We start from the raw sequence: 23277 nt of genomic DNA, 5'->3' as shown, positions 1-23277 counted from the left end.
AGTCCAGAGAACAAAGGTGAAACATGACCATGTAAACATTTAAAAACCAATTTGGTAGTAGAAAAAAACACAAAATTGTCAAACGTAAAAAGGTTGTGTTTTTTTAGGATACCACAAAGGTGCCATCTCATCGGTTTTTGATCCATGATTTTTATAGCCTGTTTGTATATTGATGTTATTGGTTGTAAGACAGTTTTAGAGGATTGTGACCATGTTGTAACGCTGTATGCTAGGTGTGAGAAAATCATAGCATGCATGTACAGTTGTGCAGTTTTAGCTGATAAGTCCCTTCTGATATGCCGAAAACAATTTAGATTTGGTTTAACCTTCTTGCATATATGCTTTACCTGTTTTTCAAATTTTAAGTTTTTATCCAAGATTATTCCTAAGTATTTTACTTCACTCATTTCAGCAAGAGTTTCATTTTTGATGCGTACCTCAAAGGTATCCGCAGCAGGCCTGCTGCGGATGGAGATACACATTGAAACTGTTTTTTGTACATTAAGAGTTAATTGTGACGACTCTAGCCAGTTTGAGATCTTCTCCAATTCCTGTGTCAGCTGCGCAGCTGCCATGCTGGCTGTTTTAGCAGATGTATAGATGACAGTGTCATCAGCGTACATCTGGCAGCTAACGCCTGGACAGGTATTTGGAAGATCATTAATGTACATGGTGAACAGCAGCGGTCCAAGTACCGACCCTTGGGGCACTCCCATGTTGTTAGGGAGCAGCGTTGATTTCTCCCCATTGACCCTGACACACTGCTGTCTCCCTCCCAGATATGACTTAAACCACTGTAAAGCTTCTGCCGATATTTTAAAGTGTTTTAACTTGGACAACAAGACTCCATGATTGACAGTGTCAAAGGCCTTTTTTAGGTCCAAGAACACTGTAAACTGGAATCAGAATCATCTGTCAAAAAGACAGACTGACTGACTAACTAACTAGCAACTAGTAGTAAAACAAATGTTAAATAAATGGTACATTATACAGCATTTTTATCAAAAGATTATCCATTCACACACCCCAAACTTGGTGGGTGGTCCCACAGACCAACAATTTCATAAAAATGTAGTTGTTGTAGCGACTACTTCTTCCTCTTGAATCAAATAGAAGTAGCGCTATGAGGCTGAGCTGTCGGCAGGAACTGTGTGACGCGTTTGAATCAAATCCAGAAACTTCTTATTGTAGTTAAGGTGATTTATTGACAAAATAAACAAGGTCCAAAACTGTACTGAAAATGTTGATAAATGAAAAGGTATGTAACGTAGACAACGATTAAACGGTCAACAGAAAATATTGAGCCTAGAGCTCACCCCCATTCTCTCACTGAATGCCACTGCCCCGACACACAGCTGACATAAGTAACGTGATTAGCAGACACGCAGCAGGAGCTCATCAATCAGGTAAGGGCAGTGGAACATCAAAACCAAGCGTGGGGAAAAATAAACAATAAATAGAAACAAACAACAAAATGTATATTTTGGCTCCTACAATACCGGCCCCTAATTATTAAATAACAAATAATAGTTACACAATCATCAAATCGATTTTTCTTTTTAACGCAAAGTCTTCTTTCTCCTTTCTTCAAGATGTGTGTGTAGTTCATAGTGAGTGTAGTGAATCAGTGTGATGTGCAAGGGGCAAAAAAGGGGCAAAAGTCAGCGGCAAAGGGGAAAAGGTGAAATCCAAAGTCAATTTTCAATCTTCCGCCTTGGTCTTAATTCGAATTTGGCGTACGAGTCCTCTTCTGTCCAGAATGGTCTCCACAATCTTTCCAGTTAGCCAGGAGTTCCGAGGCGCTGTGTCATCCACTATGATCACGAGGTCCCCTGGTGTAAAGTTGCGTCTGATGTTAGACAGTTTTGGTCTCTCCTGTAACTGGGGAAGATATTCTTTGACCATCTTTTCCAAAATAAATACGACATATATTGAACTTGCCTCCACCTGCGGCGTGCATATATGTCATCCTTCTGAAACTGTCCTGGTGGCGGAAGGTGCAGGCTGTCCTGGTGGCATGGAAGGTGCAGTCTTCAGAAGAACTGTCCTGGTGGCATGGAAGGTGCAGTCTTCAGAAGCACTGTCCTGGTGGCATGGAAGGTGCAGTCTTCAGAAGCACTGTCCTGGTGGCATGGAAGGTGCAGTCTTCAGAAGCACTGTCCTGGTGGCATGGAAGGTGCAGTCTTCAGAAGAACTGTCCTGGTGGCATGGAAGGTGCAGTCTTCAGAAGAACTGTCCTGGTGGCATGGAAGGTGCAGTCTTCAGAACTGTCCTGGTGGCATGGAAGGTGCAGTCTTCAGAAGAACTGTCCTGGTGGCATGGAAGGTGCAGTCTTCAGAAGAACTGTCCTGGTGGCATGGAAGGTGCAGTCTTCAGAATAACTGTCCTGGTGGCATGGAAGGTGCAGTCTTCAGAAGAACTGTCCTGGTGGCATGGAAGGTGCAGTCTTCAGAAGAACTGTCCTGGTGGCATGGAAGGTGTCTTCAGAAGCAAAAGGTGGTTCGGGGTAAGTGCTTCAAGGTAATTTGGATCTGTAGAAGCCTTGGTGATCGGTCGGCTGTTGAGGATAGCTTCAACTTCACACAGAATGGTGTGCAGACTTTCCTCATCGAGACTTTGCACATTAAGTGTAGAATTGAGCACTTTTCTCACCGATCTAATTAGTCTTTCCCATACACCTCCATGGTGTGAGCCAGCAGGGGGATTGAAGATCCAATTGATTTATTTCTGGAGCATTACATTGTGAATCTGAGCTTGATTCCAGCCTTGAATCGCTTCCTTCAACTCACGCTGTGCTCCCACAAAATTGGTCCCATTGTCGGATCTTAATTCTTTCACTTGACCTCGTCTTGCTGTAAAACGACGAAGTGCATTGATGAAAGAGTCTGTCTCAAGTGATGATGCCACTTCAATGTGAATTGCTCTTGTAGCCAAACATGTAAATATGACGCCATAGCGTTTCACAATACTCCTTCCATGTTTCACTCCAATGGGTCCAAAATAATCGACTCCCACATATGTGAATGGAGGTTCATCAGGAGAGATTCTGTCAATAGGCAGGTCTGCCATCTGCTGTTGTCCTGGAGTAGCATTGATGCGGCGGCAAACAACGCATTTTGACATGATTCTCCTGATTGCAACAGTAGCACCAGGAATCCAATATTTCTGGCGTAGTCTGGATAACATGTGGTTGCGACCACCATGTCCCGTCTGTTTGTGAATATGTCGAAGAATCAGATTTGAAATATGAAGTTCTTTGGCCAGTATGACAGGATGTTTTATCTCTTCTGGCATTGCTGCTCTGTCAAGTCGCCCTCCAACTCTTAACACTTCGTTGTCCAAAACGGGATGTAGTTTATGAATGTGACTTGACCTCTTAACATTCATTCCTTTTTTCAAACTTGAGATTTCATCTGCAAATCTCTTCTTCTGGCAGAAGCAGATTAAGGTCATCTCAGCAGTAGCCAGTTCTTCAACAGTGAGACCTTGCCATTTCTGGTTTTCAAGTTTTCTTGTCTCCTTCTGTGCAGATCGCAGCTCTCTTTGTGGGATGTTATCTTTGTGCAGCTCAGTGGTGACATTGTTTGCTTGTTTTCTCTTTCTGATATGGTTGAGAAGCAGTCCTTTAAGTCTGAGCATCCAAGCTGCAGCCTTCTTCAAACGAGTCCAGGATGAGAAGTGATGAATGAAGCAGGATCTTCTTGGCAGTTAAGACTACCGGAGCCAACATTCCTAGGGGATCATATACAGAACTGACTGCAGAGAGGATTCCCCTTCTTGTGAGAGGTCTGATTTTCAAGATTATTTTAAACTTGAATACGTCTGATTGGACGCACCATTGTACTCCTAACACTCTTTCCACAGGTAAATCGTCATGATCTAAATCAAGGTTCTTCATTTCCTTTGCTCTTTCGGTTTCAGGTATGGCAGTCAGGACTTGACGACTGTTACTCATCCACTTGGTAAGTATAAAGCCTCCCTTGAAACAGATTGCTCGTAGTTCATTATACAGAGCTATTGCATTTTCCTCTGTAGCTGTTGATGCCAGACAGTCATCGACGTAAAAGTTGTTCATGATTGTATTTACAGCCTGAGCACTGAACTGGTCGGCGTTGTCCTCAGCACAATTCCTAAGGGAAAAGTTTGCACAGCTGGGCGAGGAAGTTGCTCCAAATAGATGTACAGTCATTCTGTATTCCATCATGTTCTGACTGTAGTCTCCATCTGGCCACCAGAGGAATCGTAACAAGTCACGATCTTCAGTTGGTACTTTCACCTGGTGGAACATTGCTTCTATATCAGCAGCGATGACAACAGGCTCTTTTCGGAATCTGGCCAAGACTCAGATTAATGAACTGGTCAGGTCTGGCCCCTGTAAGAGCTGAGAGTTCAGTGAAACTCCTCGAAACGTAGCTCCACAGTCGAACACCACTCTAAGCTTTTTCTTTTGTGGGTGTAGAACCCCGTGGTGTGGTAGATACCATTTTCCGCCATCACTGCGTCCCAAGAAGTTGTCTGGTACCTTCTCAGCGTAATCTTTAAATATCATATCAGACATGAACTTGGTGTATTCAGAATGAAAAGAATAATCTTTCTTGAACCTTTTCTTCAAGTTCAGTGTGCGTTGTTCAGCCACACTTCTGTTGTCGGGCATGCATATCTCTCTTTGCTTTAAAGGTAATGCAATGCAATAATGCCCATTGACAAGCTTAGCAGATGTTGAGACTGAATTCAAGAACTGCTGGTCTTCTCGTGAGTGTTCTTGGTCGTCTCTGCTGCACTCTGGAAAGTCGGTCTTGAATTGTTGTTCCCATAGTTGATCAAGTTTCACAACTGATATCCGGTTGGCACTTATAACTGACTGGTATTGAGCATCATCAGTCTTTCCATCTAATGGCCCATTAACTGTCCAACCAAGCATGGTTTTTACAGCGTACGGTCCATCTCCCACGCTCCGGATGACATCAATAGGTTCCAGTGCCTTGGGTACATCTGAGCCAATCAGCAGCTCCACCTCAGAGTCAAGTTCAGGTAGGTGAATATTCTTCAAATGAGGCCACTGATCGATGTCATTTTGCTGTGGAATGTTTCCTTTGTTCACAGGCATAGTCCTCTGCGTGTACACGCCTGGAAGAATACAAAATTCATTGCTGTTGAGTCCAGCCACTTCTAGGCCTGAAACAATGTGTGTTTCAATAACCTTCTTTTGTCCCATAGTTCTCAACAATATGTTGGATTTTCTTCCATGAAGGTTTAGTTTAGCCATGAGCCTCTCTGTACAAAACGATGCCGTGCTTCCTGGGTCAAGGAATGCATATGTATGCACTGTCGTGTTCCATTTCCTGGCCTTTACCTGAACCGGCACGATTGCAAGCTTGCAGTTGTCTTCACCGGCCCCAGTAAGACCACCTGTCAGCACGGATGCTATGGCCTTATCTTTGGTGGTTTCCTTCATTTGAACTGGGTCCTTGTTCCGTTCCTTCGTTCTTTGGTAGATATGCAGCATTTTGGGATGCCTTAAGCCACAAATGCTGCAATTGAGTCGCTTTCTACATGTGGCACTAACATGTCCTTTACACATACATCCAAAACAAATTCCATTTTCTTTTAGAAATGTGAATTTCTCATTATGTGCCCTCTTTTCAAGCTCTGGGCACAGTTCTAGAGCATGTTCACCCTGGCAGAATAAACATCTCTTCATCATAAAACGACCTTCCTTTTCCTTCTCTTTTGCAGTTGTCACAGTGGTTGCAAAGTTACTTCCCTTTGTTTTGGGAAAAGGTTGTGACCTGGACCTTCTTGTGTCTTTGCTCTCTGGAGTGTCTTTGATGTCGCCAAAAATGGGATCCGTTATAATCTTGACCTGTTTCTCAAGAAAAATGACAATGTCTTTGAAACTTGCTCTTCGGCCGTGGTTCTCCTGGAAATCACATACCACAGTTCTCCATTTATCTCTGTAACGGCAAGGCAGTTTCTTTATAATGGTGAACAAATTAGATGGCATATCCAGCTCGTGCATGTAGTCGACATCCTGCATGGTATTAGAACATCCTCGTAGGAAGAGAGTGTAGGCTTGCAGAGCTTTAGTGTCATCGGCTTTGATTGACGGCCATGAAAGAGCCTTCTCCACATAGGCTGTAGAGATTTTATGCTCATTTCCGAAATGCTCTTTCAGTAAAGATTTAGCCTTCCTGTAACCCCTGTCTGACATCATGTGCAGACAACTCCTCACAAGTTCCCTGGGTTGTCCATGGGTGTATTGTTCCAGATAGTAGAGACAATCTGTGGGATTTGGGTTATTGGTTTCAATGCTGTGTTCAAAGGATTTTATGAAAGTGTGATATTGAAGTGGGTCGCCATCAAAAACGTGAATTTCTTTTTTGGGCATAGAAGACAGACATTGATGTTGAATGAGTAAAGCTGTGAGTTCATTTTGCTTCTCCATGACAGAATATATATTGTTGCCCTGTTCAACTGTACCTCTGGTGCCCATTTGGCTTTCCACGGGTGCTGCTGTAGTGCGAGACCGTACAGCCGGATCCACAGCTCTGCCTGTGGCAGTGCCCGTTGGCACTGATGCCCCAACAGCTCTCTCTGTAGTTGTGTTTGCTGTCAGTGAGTGGAGCGGAGCCACAGCGCCACCTGTTGTTACAATTGGTGCCTGCCTGCCAACAGTGGTTTGTGAGGGCACATGAACTTGACCTTGAGTGGGTTGTAAATGTGGTGTGTAAACAGCAGCCTGCTTTGCCTTCTCAAAATAAGACATCATTCCATCTGTCACATTGGATTGAATAGTAACACCAGATCTCCTTGAGCCTAGAACCTTTATTTTTGCCACATTAGCAGCCATGTTTGTTTCCAGCTCCAGCTTTTCCTTTTGTCTTCTCAGGTGCTCCATGTGCTCCATGTCCCAAACTCTTCTCCCTTCTGGCCCCAAAACTGTGGAATGCACTTCCCGTTGCAATCAGAACTGCAGCATCACTCCCGATCTTCCGCCGTAGTCTGAAAACCCACCTTTTCAGACTCCATCATGGCCCATAGCACTTACCCTACCCCCTTAGACAGCACTTCTTAGACTTATATAGCATTTGAAACAGACTTATAGCATGTCATGTAGACAGCACAATAAGTGCATTGTATGTAGTCATAGCACTTCATAGTATATATGTACAGCATAGTATAGCACATATGTGTAGTTTATATGTATAGTGTCATTATATAGATATGTTCTAGTTATAGTTTATATGTATAGTGTCATTATATAGATATGTTCTAGTCACGGTCTTAGCTTACGCATGTTTCGCGATAAATGCATTTTGTTACATATGTGATGTATTCCCATGCTTTTTGTTCTTGCCTATTGTAAGTCGCTCTGGATTAAGAGCGTCTGCTAAATGCCTAAATTGTAAATTGTAGGGCATGTCTATTCTGGATCATTTTTTGCTGAACAATTAGAGCAGCCATTTCTGCCTCAGCTCTCAAACGTGCAGATTCTGTGCTTGACGCTTTAGAACTTTTTGTTTTCTTGCTTATGTTTGACACACTGTCACCAGGTTGAATTGTTTCCTGTAATTCAGCTGCCTCAGATGTTGCCTGTTGTGACTGAGTTACATGTTGTGATTGGGACTGAGAAGTGTGCTTTTGAGCATTAGTGGTGGGTAGCAATTTGTCCTGCTGCAGCCCATCAGTCATTTCCACAGTTTCCACCTCCTGTCCAACAGGTATTTCAATATGTTGTTCAACATTAATTTCCACCACTTCAGGTGAATGGAAAGGTTCAGTTACTGATTTTGCAGGAATTGATTCATCCACAATAATCATTTCATCATGAATTGGCATTTCAATCATTGACATTTCATTATTATCAAACCACAGTTTCACATCAACCCTGAAATCTGAATGGTGCTTTATGACACGTGAAAACCACACATTTTGATTTTCCAGCTCCTCCTGTGGAATCAAGACAATTACTGAATTATGTGCTGCTTTTGCATTTTCATACACATTCGTCAGTTTTTCCATTGTGCTTTGCACATCCCTTGCATTTGCATCATTTTTCATAAGCCCTTTTATTTCTTTTGTGAGCTCTTGCATTTGCTTCACATGTGAGTGACGGTCTTTCTGATATTTTTCAATTTTATTTGCCAGCGCTTTGGCCGTGAGCTTGACCGTCCTCCTCCGTGACTCCTCCTCCTCCTCCATTTGATCCTTCAGATCCATTTTGTTTGTGTCTGTGCTTGTAACGTTTGTGTCACTCATTTTGACATTTTCCATCCAATGTATAAGAAAGAATACACAGCAATCCAACCAGTTAAAGGACTCTAGTGAGCGCAACAGCGGCTTCCTCCAATTGCGTCAATCCAGCGCAGCACGCACACAACACCAGCCAACAACAATAGTCCCCAATGGACCAGCGGCAGCACTTCTTCCAACTGTGTTCAAATTAACCAAATACACAGAAGGAACGAAACTGCTATACAATTGTATCTCACCGCTAATGGCTGTGATGCGCTGCTGCGTGTTCAAACATTTTCACCGCTGCGGCGGTTCATATCGCTCCAATCCGAGTCACTGAGGCGCAGCTCAAAGTCAAACTGTTGCTGCGATGTTCTCCATGTTCCAATGTTTCCTTCCAGAACGTATTTTCTGTTGACAATGTTGTAGCGACTACTTCTTCCTCTTGAATCAAATAGAAGTAGCGCTATGAGGCTGAGCTGTCGGCAGGAACTGTGTGACGCGTTTGAATCAAATCCAGAAACTTCTTATTGTAGTTAAGGTGATTTATTGACAAAATAAACAAGGTCCAAAACTGTACTGAAAATGTTGATAAATGAAAAGGTATGTAACGTAGACAACGATTAAACGGTCAACAGAAAATATTGAGCCTAGAGCTCACCCCCATTCTCTCACTGCATGCCACTGCCCAGACACACAGCTGACATAAGTAACGTGATTAGCAGACACGCAGCAGGAGCTCATCAATCAGGTAAGGGAAGTGGAACATCAAAACCAAGCGTGGGGAAAAATAAACAATAAATAGAAACAAACAACAAAATGTATATTTTGGCTCCTACAGTAGTTTTACTTTCAGTTTGTCTTATTTCCTTGAAACTTCAGTAAGAGTCCAAAAAGAAGCACGCACATCTCAAAAACCTCTACATCTGCTGAACTAAAATACATACAGTGAAGAAGGAAGGTAGTCCTTGCACTGATCTCAAGCTCCCAGAAGAACTTTATTTGCAAAGAAATTTCAAATTGCAAATAAAGTGCTTCTGGGAGCTTGAGATCAGTGCACAGACCCTGCCTTGAGATCTCACCCACTCTCTCTCTGAGGGGTGTGGAGTTCAATGGTCTGTTCACCTCCGGTTTTACCAGGAAGTGGTCATAGAGACCTGAAACTCTGCCTAACCACCCCCCCCCCCCCCTTATGGGTACGAGCAATCCAACGGTAAAGACCGGAAGTCAATCCAACCACCAGAAGTAGGTCAAATTCAATTAAAATTTACCCCAGACTGTATTTATTTTTTTGACCCTACCTCCCCAACACAAGGTTGTACCTCCCCAACACAAGGTTGTACAGACTTAGCGAGCTGCAGGCCACACGTTAACATGTGTAAGACATTTCGTTTCTGGTAATTAAAGTGTTGTTTTCTATTCCTCCAGTGTGTGGAGTGGAGGAGTCCAGTCTGCAGGTGAAGATCAGTTCTCCAGCCACGACTGGTTCTATTAAACAGGAACCAGAAGACCACCTTAAACAGGAACCTGAATTCCACCTTAAACAGGAACCTGAAGACCACCTTAAACAGGAACCAGAAGACCACCTTAAACAGGAACCTGAAGACCACCTTAAACAGGAACCTGAAGACCACCTTAAACAGGAACCAGAAGGCCACCTTAAACATGAACCAGAAGACCACCTTAAACAGGAACCTGAAGACCACCTTAAACAGGAACCAGAAGACCACCTTAAACAGGAACCTGAAGACCACCTTAAACAGGAACCTGAAGACCACCTTAAACAGGAACCAGAAGGCCACCTTAAACAGGAAACTGAAGACCACCTTAAACAGGAACCGGAAGGCAACATGTATCTCAGTAAGTGTCTTTACCTGTAAGCTAATACTGGAGGCATCTGGGATGCGTTGAGCTTAGACACGTGCTTGAGTAATTCAATGTCCATCAGCCAACATTATAATACAAAAAACGCAATCAAAAGGCATTGAACGCCGACCTGCGTGGCTTCAAACTCAGGGTCGCGGTCAAAAACGATTTGGCTTTTTAGCTTGCACACCTGAGTGTCAGCAACCCTCTGCAGGTAGAAGTAAGTAACCACACCTGAGTGCCAGCGCCCTCTGCAGGTAGTAGTAACACCTCCTGTGGTGGTTGCCATGGTGAGGAATAAAGCCACACCTCTGATCCAAGAAGTATATATTAGCACCACCCACTGGGCTTAGAATGGCAACACAAATATTAAGGCCAAACAATAAAATAAAATAAAACCAAAAGAAAATGAACAAAAAAAGCATTTTGGCCCCAACAGTAAGTTTCAAGCACTCTCTTTGTATTTATTTTATTGGTGAAAGTGGGACGGTACTGAGGGTGTAAAGATGAACCGATATGAATCGCTAATTGATGTTAGCATTAACAATGTGACTACATCCACTCATTGATCACAATGTATTCTGAATGGGACGATGGTTTGGTTGTAATATTATTAATGGGTTCACTGAAGCTTTGCAGTTCATTCTACTTCAGTATTAACTAACCTGCTGCAGAAGACTCACTGATCTAACATTTACAAGTCATTACTTTCTAAATAATAATGACTACGTCTCATTCAGCTGGTCTCACATCTTCTATGAGAGCGCTGCAATGTAAACAAACAACGGCCACACTATTCAAAGCACCGAGCGCAGTCAGCGCACCGTCACATTTCAATGTTGGAAAATGTGTTGATACTTCTTCAGCCACTACTCTGCATTGAGGTACGAAGGTTGAAGATTCAAACCTTTTATAGAGTTTATTTGTATTATTTTCCTAGACTTTCTGCCTGTCCCTGTGTGTAAAGAGGAGGTTCCACCTGAAGAGGAGAGGAGCTCCAGTCTGGTCCAGGAGGAACCACAACCTCCACACATTAAAGATGAACAGGAGGAGCTACTTCAAAGAGCAGAAGAGGCTGGTGGGTCAACGTTGACATTACTAGCAGTGAAAAGTGATGATGATGATGATGATGCTTTTAGTTGTACAGAGTGTGGTAAAATGTTTAGATTAAAGCAACAACTGAAGAGTCACACAATGATTCACACAGGGAAGAAACCTTTTAGTTGTACAGAGTGTGGCAAAATGTTTGATCAAAAGGGAAATCTAAAAACACACATGAGGATTCACACAGGGAAGAAACCTTTTAGCTGTACAGAGTGTGGCAAAATGTTTAATCGAAAGGAAACTCTAAAAACACACATGAGGATTCATACAGGGGAAAAGCCCTATACTTGTGCAGTATGTGGTACAGGCTTTACTCAGACGAATAGTCTAAAAACACACATGATGACTCATACAGGGAAGAAACCTTTTATCTGTACAGAGTGTGGCACAATGTTTAATCGAAAGGAAACTCTAAAAACACACATGAGGACTCATACAGGCGAAAAGCCATTTTCTTGTACAGTATGTGGTACAGGCTTTACTCAGGCGGGTAATCTAAAAACACACATGAGGGGTCATACAGGCAAAAAGCCATTTTCTTGTACAGTATGTGGTACAGGCTTTACTCAGACGGGTAATCTAAAAACACACATGAGGGTTCATACAGGCGAAAAGCCCTTTTCTTGTACAGTATGTGGTAAAGGCTTTACTCGTGAGTCTAATCTAAAATTACACATGAGGACTCATACAGGCGAAAAGCCCTTCTCTTGTTCAGTATGTGGTAAAGGCTTCACTCAGACGGGTGATCTAAAAACACACATGAGGACTCATACAGGCGAAAAGCCATTTTCTTGTACAGTATGTGGTAATGGCTTTACTCGAACGGGTCATCTAAAAAGACATATGAGCATTCATACAGGTGAAAAACCCTATACATGTGCAGTATGTGGTAAAGGCTTTACTCAGGTGGGTAATCTAAAAAGTCACATGAGGACTCATACAGGGGAAAGCCTTTAGTTTAAATATGATCAGTCAGTCTAATCCAGGATGACAAGGATGCAAAAGCAGAGGAATGACATAATCTGACAATATCAACATGACTGAATAAAACATGCATTAATAGTTTATTGTGATGTTTTTTTGTTTTATCTTGTCAATGGATCTTATTTCCTATTCAACATGATAACATGGTAATTTCATGTTTATTTTCTCTTGCCTTATTCCCTCCAGCTCATAGGTTACTGGTAGTACAATATGAGCATCAGTGTGTGTCCACATTGGTCAGGATTTAACAAGTCATATTCATTAATATTCATGCAATAATTATTATGTTCATTGATATGCAGTAAATAATGGTGCAGTAAAGTGCTGACAAGCTGCTGGCTTTGTGTTGACATGTGTGTTTACATTGTTAAAAGACCACTTCATCACTTTTCAACCTATCTTCATATAATTGGTCCTCACTATTGATCATGATAAAATAGCACAATTGTTTTTCCTACTCAGTCTGTGTGTATAGGAGGGCTGTGGGCAGTTCAGAAACCAGTCTGTGTCTCATAGGAGGGCTGTGGGCAGTTCAGAAACCAGTCTGTGAGGGCTATGGACAGTTCAGAAACCAGTCTGTGTCTCATAGGAGGGCTGTGGGCAGTTCAGAAACCAGTCTGTGTGGGCTGTGGACAGTTCAGAAACCAGTCTGTGTCTCAGGAGGGCTGTGGGCAATTCAGAAACCAGTCTGTGTCTCATAGGAGGGCTGTGGGCAGTTCAGAAACCCGTCCACCAGTGACATGATCGATGGGGAATCCAAGCTAATAGAAACTGTAGGCTTTCTATTCCTGAAAAGTTGCAATACGAAAATGGAAGCCATCGTTCTCACGATAATACAAATCTAAATATTAAAAAATTATGATGTCACTGGTTTTCTGACCTGCCCACATCCTTCCTATGAGACTCAGACTGAGTAGAAAGAAATGGTGGTATTTTATCATGAACATTAGTGTTATATGAAGATAGGTTGAAAAGTGGTGAAGTGGTTTAAATGATCATAGTACATAATATGGTAGATTCCACAGAGACAGTGTACATTCCACATGGTTTAGTTTCTTTATAGAGTTGTTTTTATAAACTCAAAGATCCACTTTTATCTCTTGGGGGAAATTATATGTTTTAGTTTGTTGTGTTTAATAAAGGTTTCATCACTACTGCTCCTCTGTGTGATTTATCAGCAAATATTCAACTTATTGTTTATGCTCAGAATGACAAGGATATCCAGAGGTTCTGTAGAAATGTAGAGGAAATGTAGAAATATAAGGTGTTAAAGGAGCATTCGGTAATTTGGGTGATTTGGGAAAAACCCAGTCCGCCCGGTAACAAGATGTGCACATGCACGCACTACAGTGGGGGAACTCTCAACAGGCCAACAGCACGCACACCAAGGCCCGCCCCCGCTCGATCATGATTGGCGGAAGGCCCATCTCTATCCTCATTGGATGACGGCTGGGCCTAGCCAAAAACAAAAAAAGTTTTTTTTTTTTACCCCATGGGTTAACTGGGGACAGGGAGGAACTCCTTATATGGTCAGCACACTATAGTAGGGAGGATTATCACAACAAAACAAAAAATAAGTGATATTTGAATTAAGTGAAATCACTGAATATAACTTTAAATAAGATTTTAAAAAATCACACCTGTGTGAACACAAACACTCAAAACTAGTCATAGGTGGTGGTAGCAAAACAATGTTTGTGTTTAAAGGTGTAGTGAAATGAAAAATACGTTTTTCACACTTTTAGACCATATCCGTTAGAGAACAGCGGATGAGCTTTTTTGTCACCCGAATCCGCGTGTGCATAATTATAATCCGCCCGTTATCCAACCGCAATTTATTAATTAATCCAATTTATTAATCCGCACCACCCGCAATCCGCTGCGCAGGGAAGCGCCACCAATCTACAAGCTCACAACGCGACGCTGCGACGCGTTGTGACAACTTGTGAGCTTGTAGATCGGCTATTTATACTACTTGTACAAACAATGTCACTCACCACTCTCTCGACAGTTCACCAATGTTACGTAGTGGTTGTATATATCCATTTCCATGGTAACACGTCGTCCACGTTTTCGCGACGTATTTTCATACAGCATATCCAGTGGTCATCGGCGGCAGGGTAAAGAACTTAATCACTCCCAGTCCCACGCCGAACGTATATTCCTCCCTTCTGTTTTACTTAGTTTTAAGTTTCTCTCAGACTCACTAGCTGCCTGTTAGCAACTTTAGCGTAGCTGCCTGTAGGCTGTAGGAGACCACTGTGTTGTTGTTGTTGTGCAACAGGACCCAACTTCATAGGCGGCTAATTTGTGCCAGATCATGGAAAATGATTAAATTAAAATACTACTACTAACGCACGCACACCGAGATTGTGTGCGTTTTAAAAGCTATAATAAGCATATAGATAGATGCCATTCATTTATTTCCCGCATTATTTCACCCGCTGTTTATCCAATATTAATTTATAATATATTGAATTGACCCTAATCCACCCTAAACTGCGGTTCACCCGCGGCAACCGCGGCTAAATCCGCCACCCGCTGGTCTCTAATATCCGTGGTCATCATATGGTCATACCTAACAATGGATGCCAAAAAAATGGGAAAATTCTCATTTTTGTGTGTTTTTATATCAAATGTCCATAAAAATATATTTTGTATTACTTCCTGAAAACGAAAACGTGCTGCGTGATGACGTGTCGAGGCCAACAGCGATAAAAGCCAATAAAAATGAAGCTCACCCGTTTAATTCCCCATATCTCCGCATCCGTCCAGCACAGGCTGCACAGCTGCTACTGATTACAGAAATCTTCCGTTTTTATTCCCATTCAAAATAACATCCAGAGAGTGTATTACTCGGTTTCAACTTAATCATCACGCTAAAAATGTATCTGAAAACATTATAGGGTAGAAATAAGCCACATAAGAGTAAACTGGTAAAGCTGGACGACTATCTGATTTGTAAACAAACATCCACACGCTGTCCTGCGTTTGCTGCGTAGCATAGCTACCCGTCCCTAGCTACCGTCCCATCCCCTGAAGGGATGCGACGCTCTGATTGGTTCAGAAACTTCATAGCGGTGTTTCAACTTGAAACTTCACAATAAAATGTCCACCATTTCCGTTTCACTACACCTTTAACACAAACCCTCAAAGCTGGCCATGGGAGGGGCTAGGGGAGGGGCTGGGGGGGCTAGGGGAGGGGCTAGCGCCCCTCAACACCAGCTAAATTATCTCACTGTAGGTTCTGGGGACCCCCAGGGGTCCTTAGGGTTCCAGGGGGTACCCAGCTAAATTATCTCACTAGGTTCTGGGGACCCCCAGGGGTCCTTAGGGTTCCAGGGGGTCCCCAGCTAAATTATCTCACTAGGTTCTGGGGACCCCCAGGGGTCCTTAGGGTTCCAGGGGGTCCCCAGCTAAATTATCTCACTAGGTTCTGGGGACCCCCAGGGGTCCTTAGGATTCCAGGGGCTCCCCAGCTAAATTATCTCACTGTAGGTTCTGGGGACCCCCAGGGGTCCTTAGGATTCCAGGGGGTCCCCAGCTAAATTATCTCACTGTAGGTTTTGGGGACCCCCAGGGGTCCTTAGGATTCCAGGGGGTCCCCAGCTAAATTATCTCACTGTCGAAGGTCTTATGATTAAAATGGTGTCAGATTTGGAATCCTCATGGTTGACTTGTATGAAAAATCACACCTGTGTGAACTTGTAACGTGATCTAAAAGGTACAGGCAGAAGCTTGTAGCTTATATTAATGCCTATATATATTACGTATTACATTTTGTTTAACAAGAAGAAAAACATTTGAAGAACACAACAAAAAACAAAACAACACCAAACAGAAAACGATGCATAATGTTCATCAGTAGATCTCTATAGTCTATGGATTATATGTCATAATGTACATCAGTAGATCTCTATAGTCTATGGATTATATGTCATAATGTTCATCAGTAGATCTCTATAGTCTATGGATTATGGTCATAATGTACATCAGTAGATCTATATAGTCTATGGATTATGATCATAATAGTCATCAGTAGATCTCTATAGTCTATGGATTATATGTCATAATGTTCATCAGTAGATCTCTATAGTCTATGGATTATGGTCATAATGTACATCAGTAGATCTATATAGTCTATGGATTATGATCATAATAGTCATCAGTAGATCTCTATAGTCTTTCAATCCTACATTTTATCTCATTAACAATCCATCAATCATTCCATGTGCAGGAAGTCATTTATATACAGATATGATATGAAGGGACTTCATTGTAAATTAGTTGTAACTAATTGTTGTTGTATTAATGTTTTTTATTGTTTAGGTGTAATCTCGGCATCATTGTAAATGATGGGCTCCCTCAATGGTCTCTCCGATAATTTAAATAAAGGTTGAATGAATTTAATGAAGTATTTTATTTTAAAATACACTCCAATACAATCCACTTTCGCTCTGTCTCACACTTATGCCAGTGTGATTTGGTTGTTGTAGTTTCTGTCTAGTTGTCTAATCTCTTCTTTTCATTTCTTTATTGTTGTTGACAAAGTGTAAACATGTTATTGTGTCTAGAACCTCCTGGAAAACGAGACAAGGGTTTATTATTGCTATAAATAAAGAGTTTCAATCATCATCACCATCCTTGTATTCAGTAACAGTTACACACCTCCTCCACCCGGTGGCAGCAGTGTCTCTCCCTGCAACCTTTGCTGCGCATGCTCGGTGTGACTGCGACACGTCGTTGACCCGGAAGTAAAACGCTTCTTTGTGTTTTCATCGTAATGGCGGATCTGAGAGAATCTCTTTGTTGTTGATCCTTATGTAGAGAAAACAGACATTCTCCACCTTCTATAAGTATATATTCCAGTAGGAACAGAGAGCGCTCCATTCATACTACACTTTGACATCACCATTTAAGGCGCTTCGGCTCAACGTGACGTCATTCACTGACATGTCGTGACGACCCGAAGCCATTTCGGCTCTCCAGCGGTGTTTCCTCCTTCATTCAGCCCAGCTTCCAGCTCCATTTTGTCGGCGTTGAAGCCAAGGAAACAGCGATAGTTTGGAAGAGAGTCTGTTTGGTGTAAATGTCTCCTAAAGGAGGTAAAACGAGTCCAATGGAGTCTGTACGGCTGAAGATACATGAACACATGACGTCAGTGGTGGGAGAGGACATATTGTGTGTTTTGGACAAACAGCAGCGTGGTGCTGATGTGTGTTGTGTGAAGAAGCTTGATGATGTCAGAGTGTTTGTTTCGGAGCGCCTCAGTGTGGTCGCAGAGTGGATGTGCAGCCTCGTGCAGAGAGAGATGGAGACACTGGAAACTCTGCTGGAGAAACAAAACAAACTGCTGGACATTGACTTTGATATGGACATCGATCTACACACTGCAGGTACGTGAGTTACACACACAACACCAAACTACACACTGAAGGTACAATTTACAATTTAGGCAGAGTGACTTACGGTAAGCAAGCACAAAACATGGGCGGCTGTGGCTCAGGAGGTAGAGCAGGTCGTCCAATGATCCATGGGTCGGCGGTTCGAATCCCGGCTTCTCCTGTCTACATGTCGAAATGTCCTTGGGCAAGACACTGAACCGCAAATTGCTCCCGATGTGCTGGTTGGTACCTTGCATGGCTTCCGCCGCCATCGGTGTATGAATGTGTGTGTGTGAATGGGTGAATGTAATGCACAATCTATGTAAAGCGCCTTGGATAAAGGCGCTATATAAATGCACCATTTACCATGGTAACACATCAAATAGCCTACATGAAAATAGTCGTAAGCTTAAGCTAACAGTGAAATATCAATATAATGAAACTATGTGTATGTACACTATAGAGTGCTATGTCTACATAAATAGACATATAAACAATTATGCATCTAATCTACATAAATTTAGCCTATGCATACGTCTGTAAGGTCGTCAAGGCTATGGCAAGTGCTACGAGCGGAGATAGTCTGAAGCGATGTATAAGATAGCTTGAACCAGTGCTGGTTGTCTCGTTAGAGCCCGCTGCAGTGGTGTCTGATCCCAACCGGGATGCAGAAACTTCTGGGATCGCTGAGGACTTTTGGGTTGTAAGGCCAAATATCCTGTCTCGTACGGAAAGCAATAGAGTCTCTCGCGAGGAGCGTAGCAAAATGCTGCTAGCTGCCTAAACCTCTTCGAATATATGTTATATGATGACGATGCCAGCCAACTGAGTACGTATCACCATGGCGATGCCAGGCATGTATATCCATATATGGTGTCAGCGCTGGATATTGCTGTGGATATTGTTGTCTCCATACATGGAGCTATAGGTTGTCTCCATATATGGAGCTCTCGTTGAAAGCATTCGTAACACGGTGGTGTGATGATCGGGGATCATATTATGAGTGTTATTGTTGTGAGATATTATGAATAGCCTTTGTATGGGCCTATTTATATTTACTAGAGTTCTCACATTGTTATCGGCTACACAGTACCAGGGTGGGGGGAGTGGTTGCATGTGTTTTCCCTAATCCTCCGCAGGTGGACTGATTGATGATTGACACCTAGAGAAGCTGGCCCGTCTGTCAGGGAGTGATCGGTGGAAGAAAGTTTTCCTTAAACATATAGGGGAGTGACTTGGCGATAAATATACCCAATTATTTAAACCCGGTGTCCACCCATTTAAAAGGTAGGAGTGACTGGGGGATTCTTGTAGCTGCTGGAGTTATTGGGAATAGTTCGCTTTTTTGAAAGTTAAGTTTATACCCTGAATATCTACCAAAGTGTTCCAGTATGGACATAATAGCAGGAATGGAAGACGTTGGGTTTGATATGTATAGAAGTAGGTCGTCTGCATATAATGGTACCTTATGGGTGATCCCGCCTCTCGCAATACCCTCAAACCTTGCTTCACTGCGGAGCCAGATAGATAGAAGGGCTCAATGGCGATCGCAAAGAGCAAAGGAGATAATGGACAACCTTGTTTCGTACCCCGTTTAAGGGGGAAGAAATGTAAGTGGAGGTCGTTTGTAATGACTGAAGCCACTGGAGCTGCATATAAAAGTTTAATCCATGAAATTAAATCTGAGGTGAAACCCATTTTCTCCAAGACAAAGAAAATGTAGGTCCACTCGACCCTATCAAAGGCCTTCTCCGCGTCCAACGAGAGGACAACTTCGGGGAGTTCAGAAGGTGGTGTTTGAATTATATCCAGCAGACGCCTGGTGTTTCTTTCAGAAATGACTCATTATACATACTTTGCAGTTCCGGACAAATAAGGTTGGAGAATGTTTTATAAAACTCTGCAGTGTATCCATCGGGGCCTGGAGATTTTCCGTTTTGCATCGATTGTATAGCTTCTTGGATCTCCGACAAAGAAATTGGGTTATCAAGATTCTGGGATAGTGTTTCGTCTATTACTGAATGAGGTAAATTGTCCAGAGGGTTGTCATTTTCCCAGAGAGCTGGAGGGCATTCAGAGGAGTAGAGTTCAGAGTAAAACTTAACAAAAGTTTCATTTATGTCTTTTGTATCTGAGAGTACAACACCTGTGGGGGATTTTATTTGGGTAAATAATCTGGAAGCCGCAGCCGAACGGGCCTGGTGCGCCAGAAGTTTACTAGCTTTGTCTCCTGTCTCAAAGGTACGTTGTCTAGATTTAAGCAGGAGGCGTTCAGCCTGACTTATTGATATCATGTCAAACTCTGCCTGGAGTTGAAGGCGTCTGTTGTACAAAATCGGTGTAGGAGCCATTGCATATAGATTATCTATTCTTAACAGTTCTTCAGAGATCTCGGAAAGTTTCAAAGTTTCTGACTTTCTGGCATGTGAAGTATAGGAGATAATCTGACCACGTAAACTAGCTTTGAGTGCTTCCCATACTATGGAACAGGAGACATCTGGGGTTTTGTTAATTTCTAAATAGGATTCAATTTGAGATGACAGGAACTCCTTGAAGTCATTGCGTGCAAGCATCTGAGAATTAAAGCGCCATTGTCTACTTGGAGTGTAACTTCTGGATAGATTAATCTCCAGAGAGGTGGGAGCGTGATCTGATATTACAATGCTGTGGTATTCACATGATTTAACCTTGCCTAAGAGTCTATTGTCCATAGACAATAGACAGGTTGCCTGTGTTTTCCCTAATCCTCCGCAGGTGGACTGATTGATGATTGACACCTAGAGAAGCTGGCCCGTCTGTCAGGGAGTGATCGGCCCTGACTGGCTGTCGGTCTAGAGTGGGAGTGCTCCTGATCATGGCTCTCCCTACTCTCCTATATGCTATATCAGTCAGTCTGTTCCTGGAAGGCAGTGGGGAGACAGGCCGGAATCCTCTCTCTCCCAGCCGCCACACTGACTGTGGACTCTTGCCAAACCGTTTGATATTTAGTTTGTCCCTTCGGAAAGGACTCTTTTGCTCTTTAGTTGTAGTGTTAATTTGTGTCTGTTTGCTAGGTCTTTTCTTTTGAGTTTGATTTTGGTGTTCTGTAAAACATTCGTTATTTCATTCTTTAATTCAACTTTATATAAATAAATATTCGCATTTTGAAGCTGGTTTCCTGTCGATCCATTCAATGTTACACTTAATTACCCCTAGACATATTGGGTTGTAACAGGTGGGTTTTCAGACTACGGCGGAAGATTGGGAGTAAGTCTGCAGTTCTGATTGCAATGGGTGCCATCAGTGCATTCCATAGTTTTGGGGCCAGAAGGGAGAAGAGTTTGGGACGTGTGGAGTGTTGTCCCAGCGTTTTAGTGAATGTACTTCCAGCTTCCCTGCCTCGGCTGATCTGAGTGAGCTGGAAGGTTTGTAGGGTCTGATCAGACATGCAAAATATGGGTGTGCGCCACCTTTATTTGCAGTAAAAGCCAGCATCAGAATGTTGTACTCTGGCAGCGACCGGGAGCCAATAGAGGGAGCGGAGAAGGGGGGAGACATGTGAAGGGGTGTGTGTGTGTGTGTGTGTGTGTGTGTGTGTGTGTGTGTGTGTGTGTGTGTGTGTGTGTGTGTGTGTGTGTGTGTGTGTGTGTGTGTGTGTGTGTGTGTGTGGCCTAAGATTCAGAGCCCTTCCCACCCCAGTCCGTTCTTGGCCAATACCACGACGTTAGCAACGGTTACTAGGTAAGGATCCTGGTCAAGCTGGTCAAAATGTTTAAGCGGTGTCAATAAATATATTTGCTGTAGCATGTGTGGACCTCAGAAAGAGGGTTTGTTTTCTTACCTTGTTATGAGCAAACTAGTCCATTCCATGAATTATTTCGCTCCGTTGTGCAGTTTAATAGTAAATATTAGAAATAAAAATAGGCTCTCATTGACTTCCATTGTAACGGGGAAACGGCTCTCAAAGTCACTATTTTAGCACATAAGCGAACACAACAAAAGCTGATTCTGACAGGTTATCACATCAGGAAAACGCATGCGGTTTTTGAGTTGTTGAGCTGATTCTAACCTTCTCTCCTCCTGTATGTGTAAAGAGGTTTCATCTGAATATGAGAAGTGGAGATCCAGTCTGGTCCAGGAGGAACCACAACCTCCACAACATCAGAGGAGATCCAGTCTGGTCCAGGAGGAACCACAACCTCCACACATTAAAGAGGAACAGGAGGAGGAGGCTGATGTGTCATCATTGACATTACTAGACTGGGAGACGAGCTGTGACACTCTCGCAGGTATATAAAATCAAATATCACATTATCGATTCTAATCTAACAAGCGACATATTGTGACCTGCTGCTTTCCTACGGCACCACAGGTGTGCATTAATGACCATAAAGAACACCCTCTCGTGTAATATTTCTTAATTCAGCCATTGCTCACGCCTGCTGTCAGCTGCTAATGTGTCAAAATCAAATGACTGACAGCTGTCACACAGTTTGGTACAGACTCAGAGCACCCTGCCGCTGCCATGTTCAAAATTCACACGTGTGTATGTGGAAGCTCCGCCCACAGAGGTTGTCGTATTTAAAAATATATATAATGAGGGGGAGGTGCCTGGGTGTGTGCGATAGTTATACGTCACACTATCAGTGTTTATTCCATTGGCCCGTTTGACTGTAAAGGGTTCAGCCTCCAGGAAGAAACCCTAAATACAAAGGGAATGCACCATTGCACATAAAAACCACACCAGGGGGTCTAATGAAGTACTGTCATCTCATGCAAAACTGGAAAAATACAAATATTGTGGCGCTCCATCTTTAAAGTATGTATTGTATTCCTTCATTCCAGAGCAGTGTGAGGAGTCCAGTCTGCAGGTGAAGATCAGTTCTCCAGCCACGACTGGTTCTATTAAACAGGAACCTGAAGACCACCTTAAACAGGAACCTGAAGACCACCTTAAACAAGAACCTGAAGACCACCTTAAACAGGAACCTGAAGACCACCTTAAACAGGAACCTGAAGACCACCTTAAACAGGAACCTGAAGACCACCTTAAACAGGAACCTGAAGACCACATGGATCTCAGTACGTTTAAATTACTGTCTTTATTTATTTTATTGGTGAAAGTGGGATGGTACTGAGGGTGTAAAGATGTCTTTGTATTTATTGTATTGGTGAAAGTGGGACGGTACTGACGGTGTAAAGATGAACCGATATGAATCGCTTATTGATTTTAGCATTAACAATGTGACTAAATCCACTCATTGATCACAATGTATTCTGAATGGGACGATGGTTTGGTTGTAATATTATTAATGGGTTCACTGAAGCTTTGCAGTTAATTCTACTTCAGTATTAACTAACCTGCTGCAGAAGACTCTCTGATCTAACATTTACAAGTCATTACTTTCTAAATAATGATGACCATAGACATATATAAAGGCTAGATGGAATACATAATAATGACCATAGACATATAGGCCTATAAAGGCTAGATGGTGCCAAGGACAGTCTAAGAAGGATGAGACGCGAAGACCGTACGGGCGACGCCATGTTGCTTTGGAAGGAAAGAAACATGCGCAATGGGCTATATGCAGCCAACACTTCCGCGTTCAGCTTCCTTGGTCTCAACTGCGCATGTTTCTTTCCTTCCAAAGCAACATGGCGTCGCCCGTACGGTCTTCGCGTCTCATCCTTCTTAGACTGTCCTTGGATGGTGCAAGGAAGT

General features: G+C 42.8%; 1 protein-coding gene across 1 annotated transcript in view; it reads left to right on the top strand.

Moving 5' to 3' along the window:
* Window positions 1-23277, top strand: part of LOC306928038 (uncharacterized protein) — a gene marked incomplete at its 3' end in the record, with an annotated part of 32325 nt that overhangs the window by 5792 nt on the left and 3256 nt on the right. Inside the window, exons 2-3 of the mRNA XM_079507958.1 lie at window positions 21647-21841; window positions 22398-22634. Coding sequence (XP_079364084.1) covers window positions 21647-21841; window positions 22398-22634 — 432 coding nt within the window. The remainder of the gene's footprint in view (window positions 1-21646; window positions 21842-22397; window positions 22635-23277) is intronic.

Source organism: Electrona antarctica (assembly GCF_951216825.1).
Source record: "Electrona antarctica genome assembly, chromosome: 8".
NCBI classification, from domain to species: Eukaryota; Metazoa; Chordata; class Actinopteri; order Myctophiformes; family Myctophidae; genus Electrona; species Electrona antarctica.
Note: the sequence above shows the minus strand (reverse complement) of the source record. Positions and strands in the feature narration are given on the sequence as shown.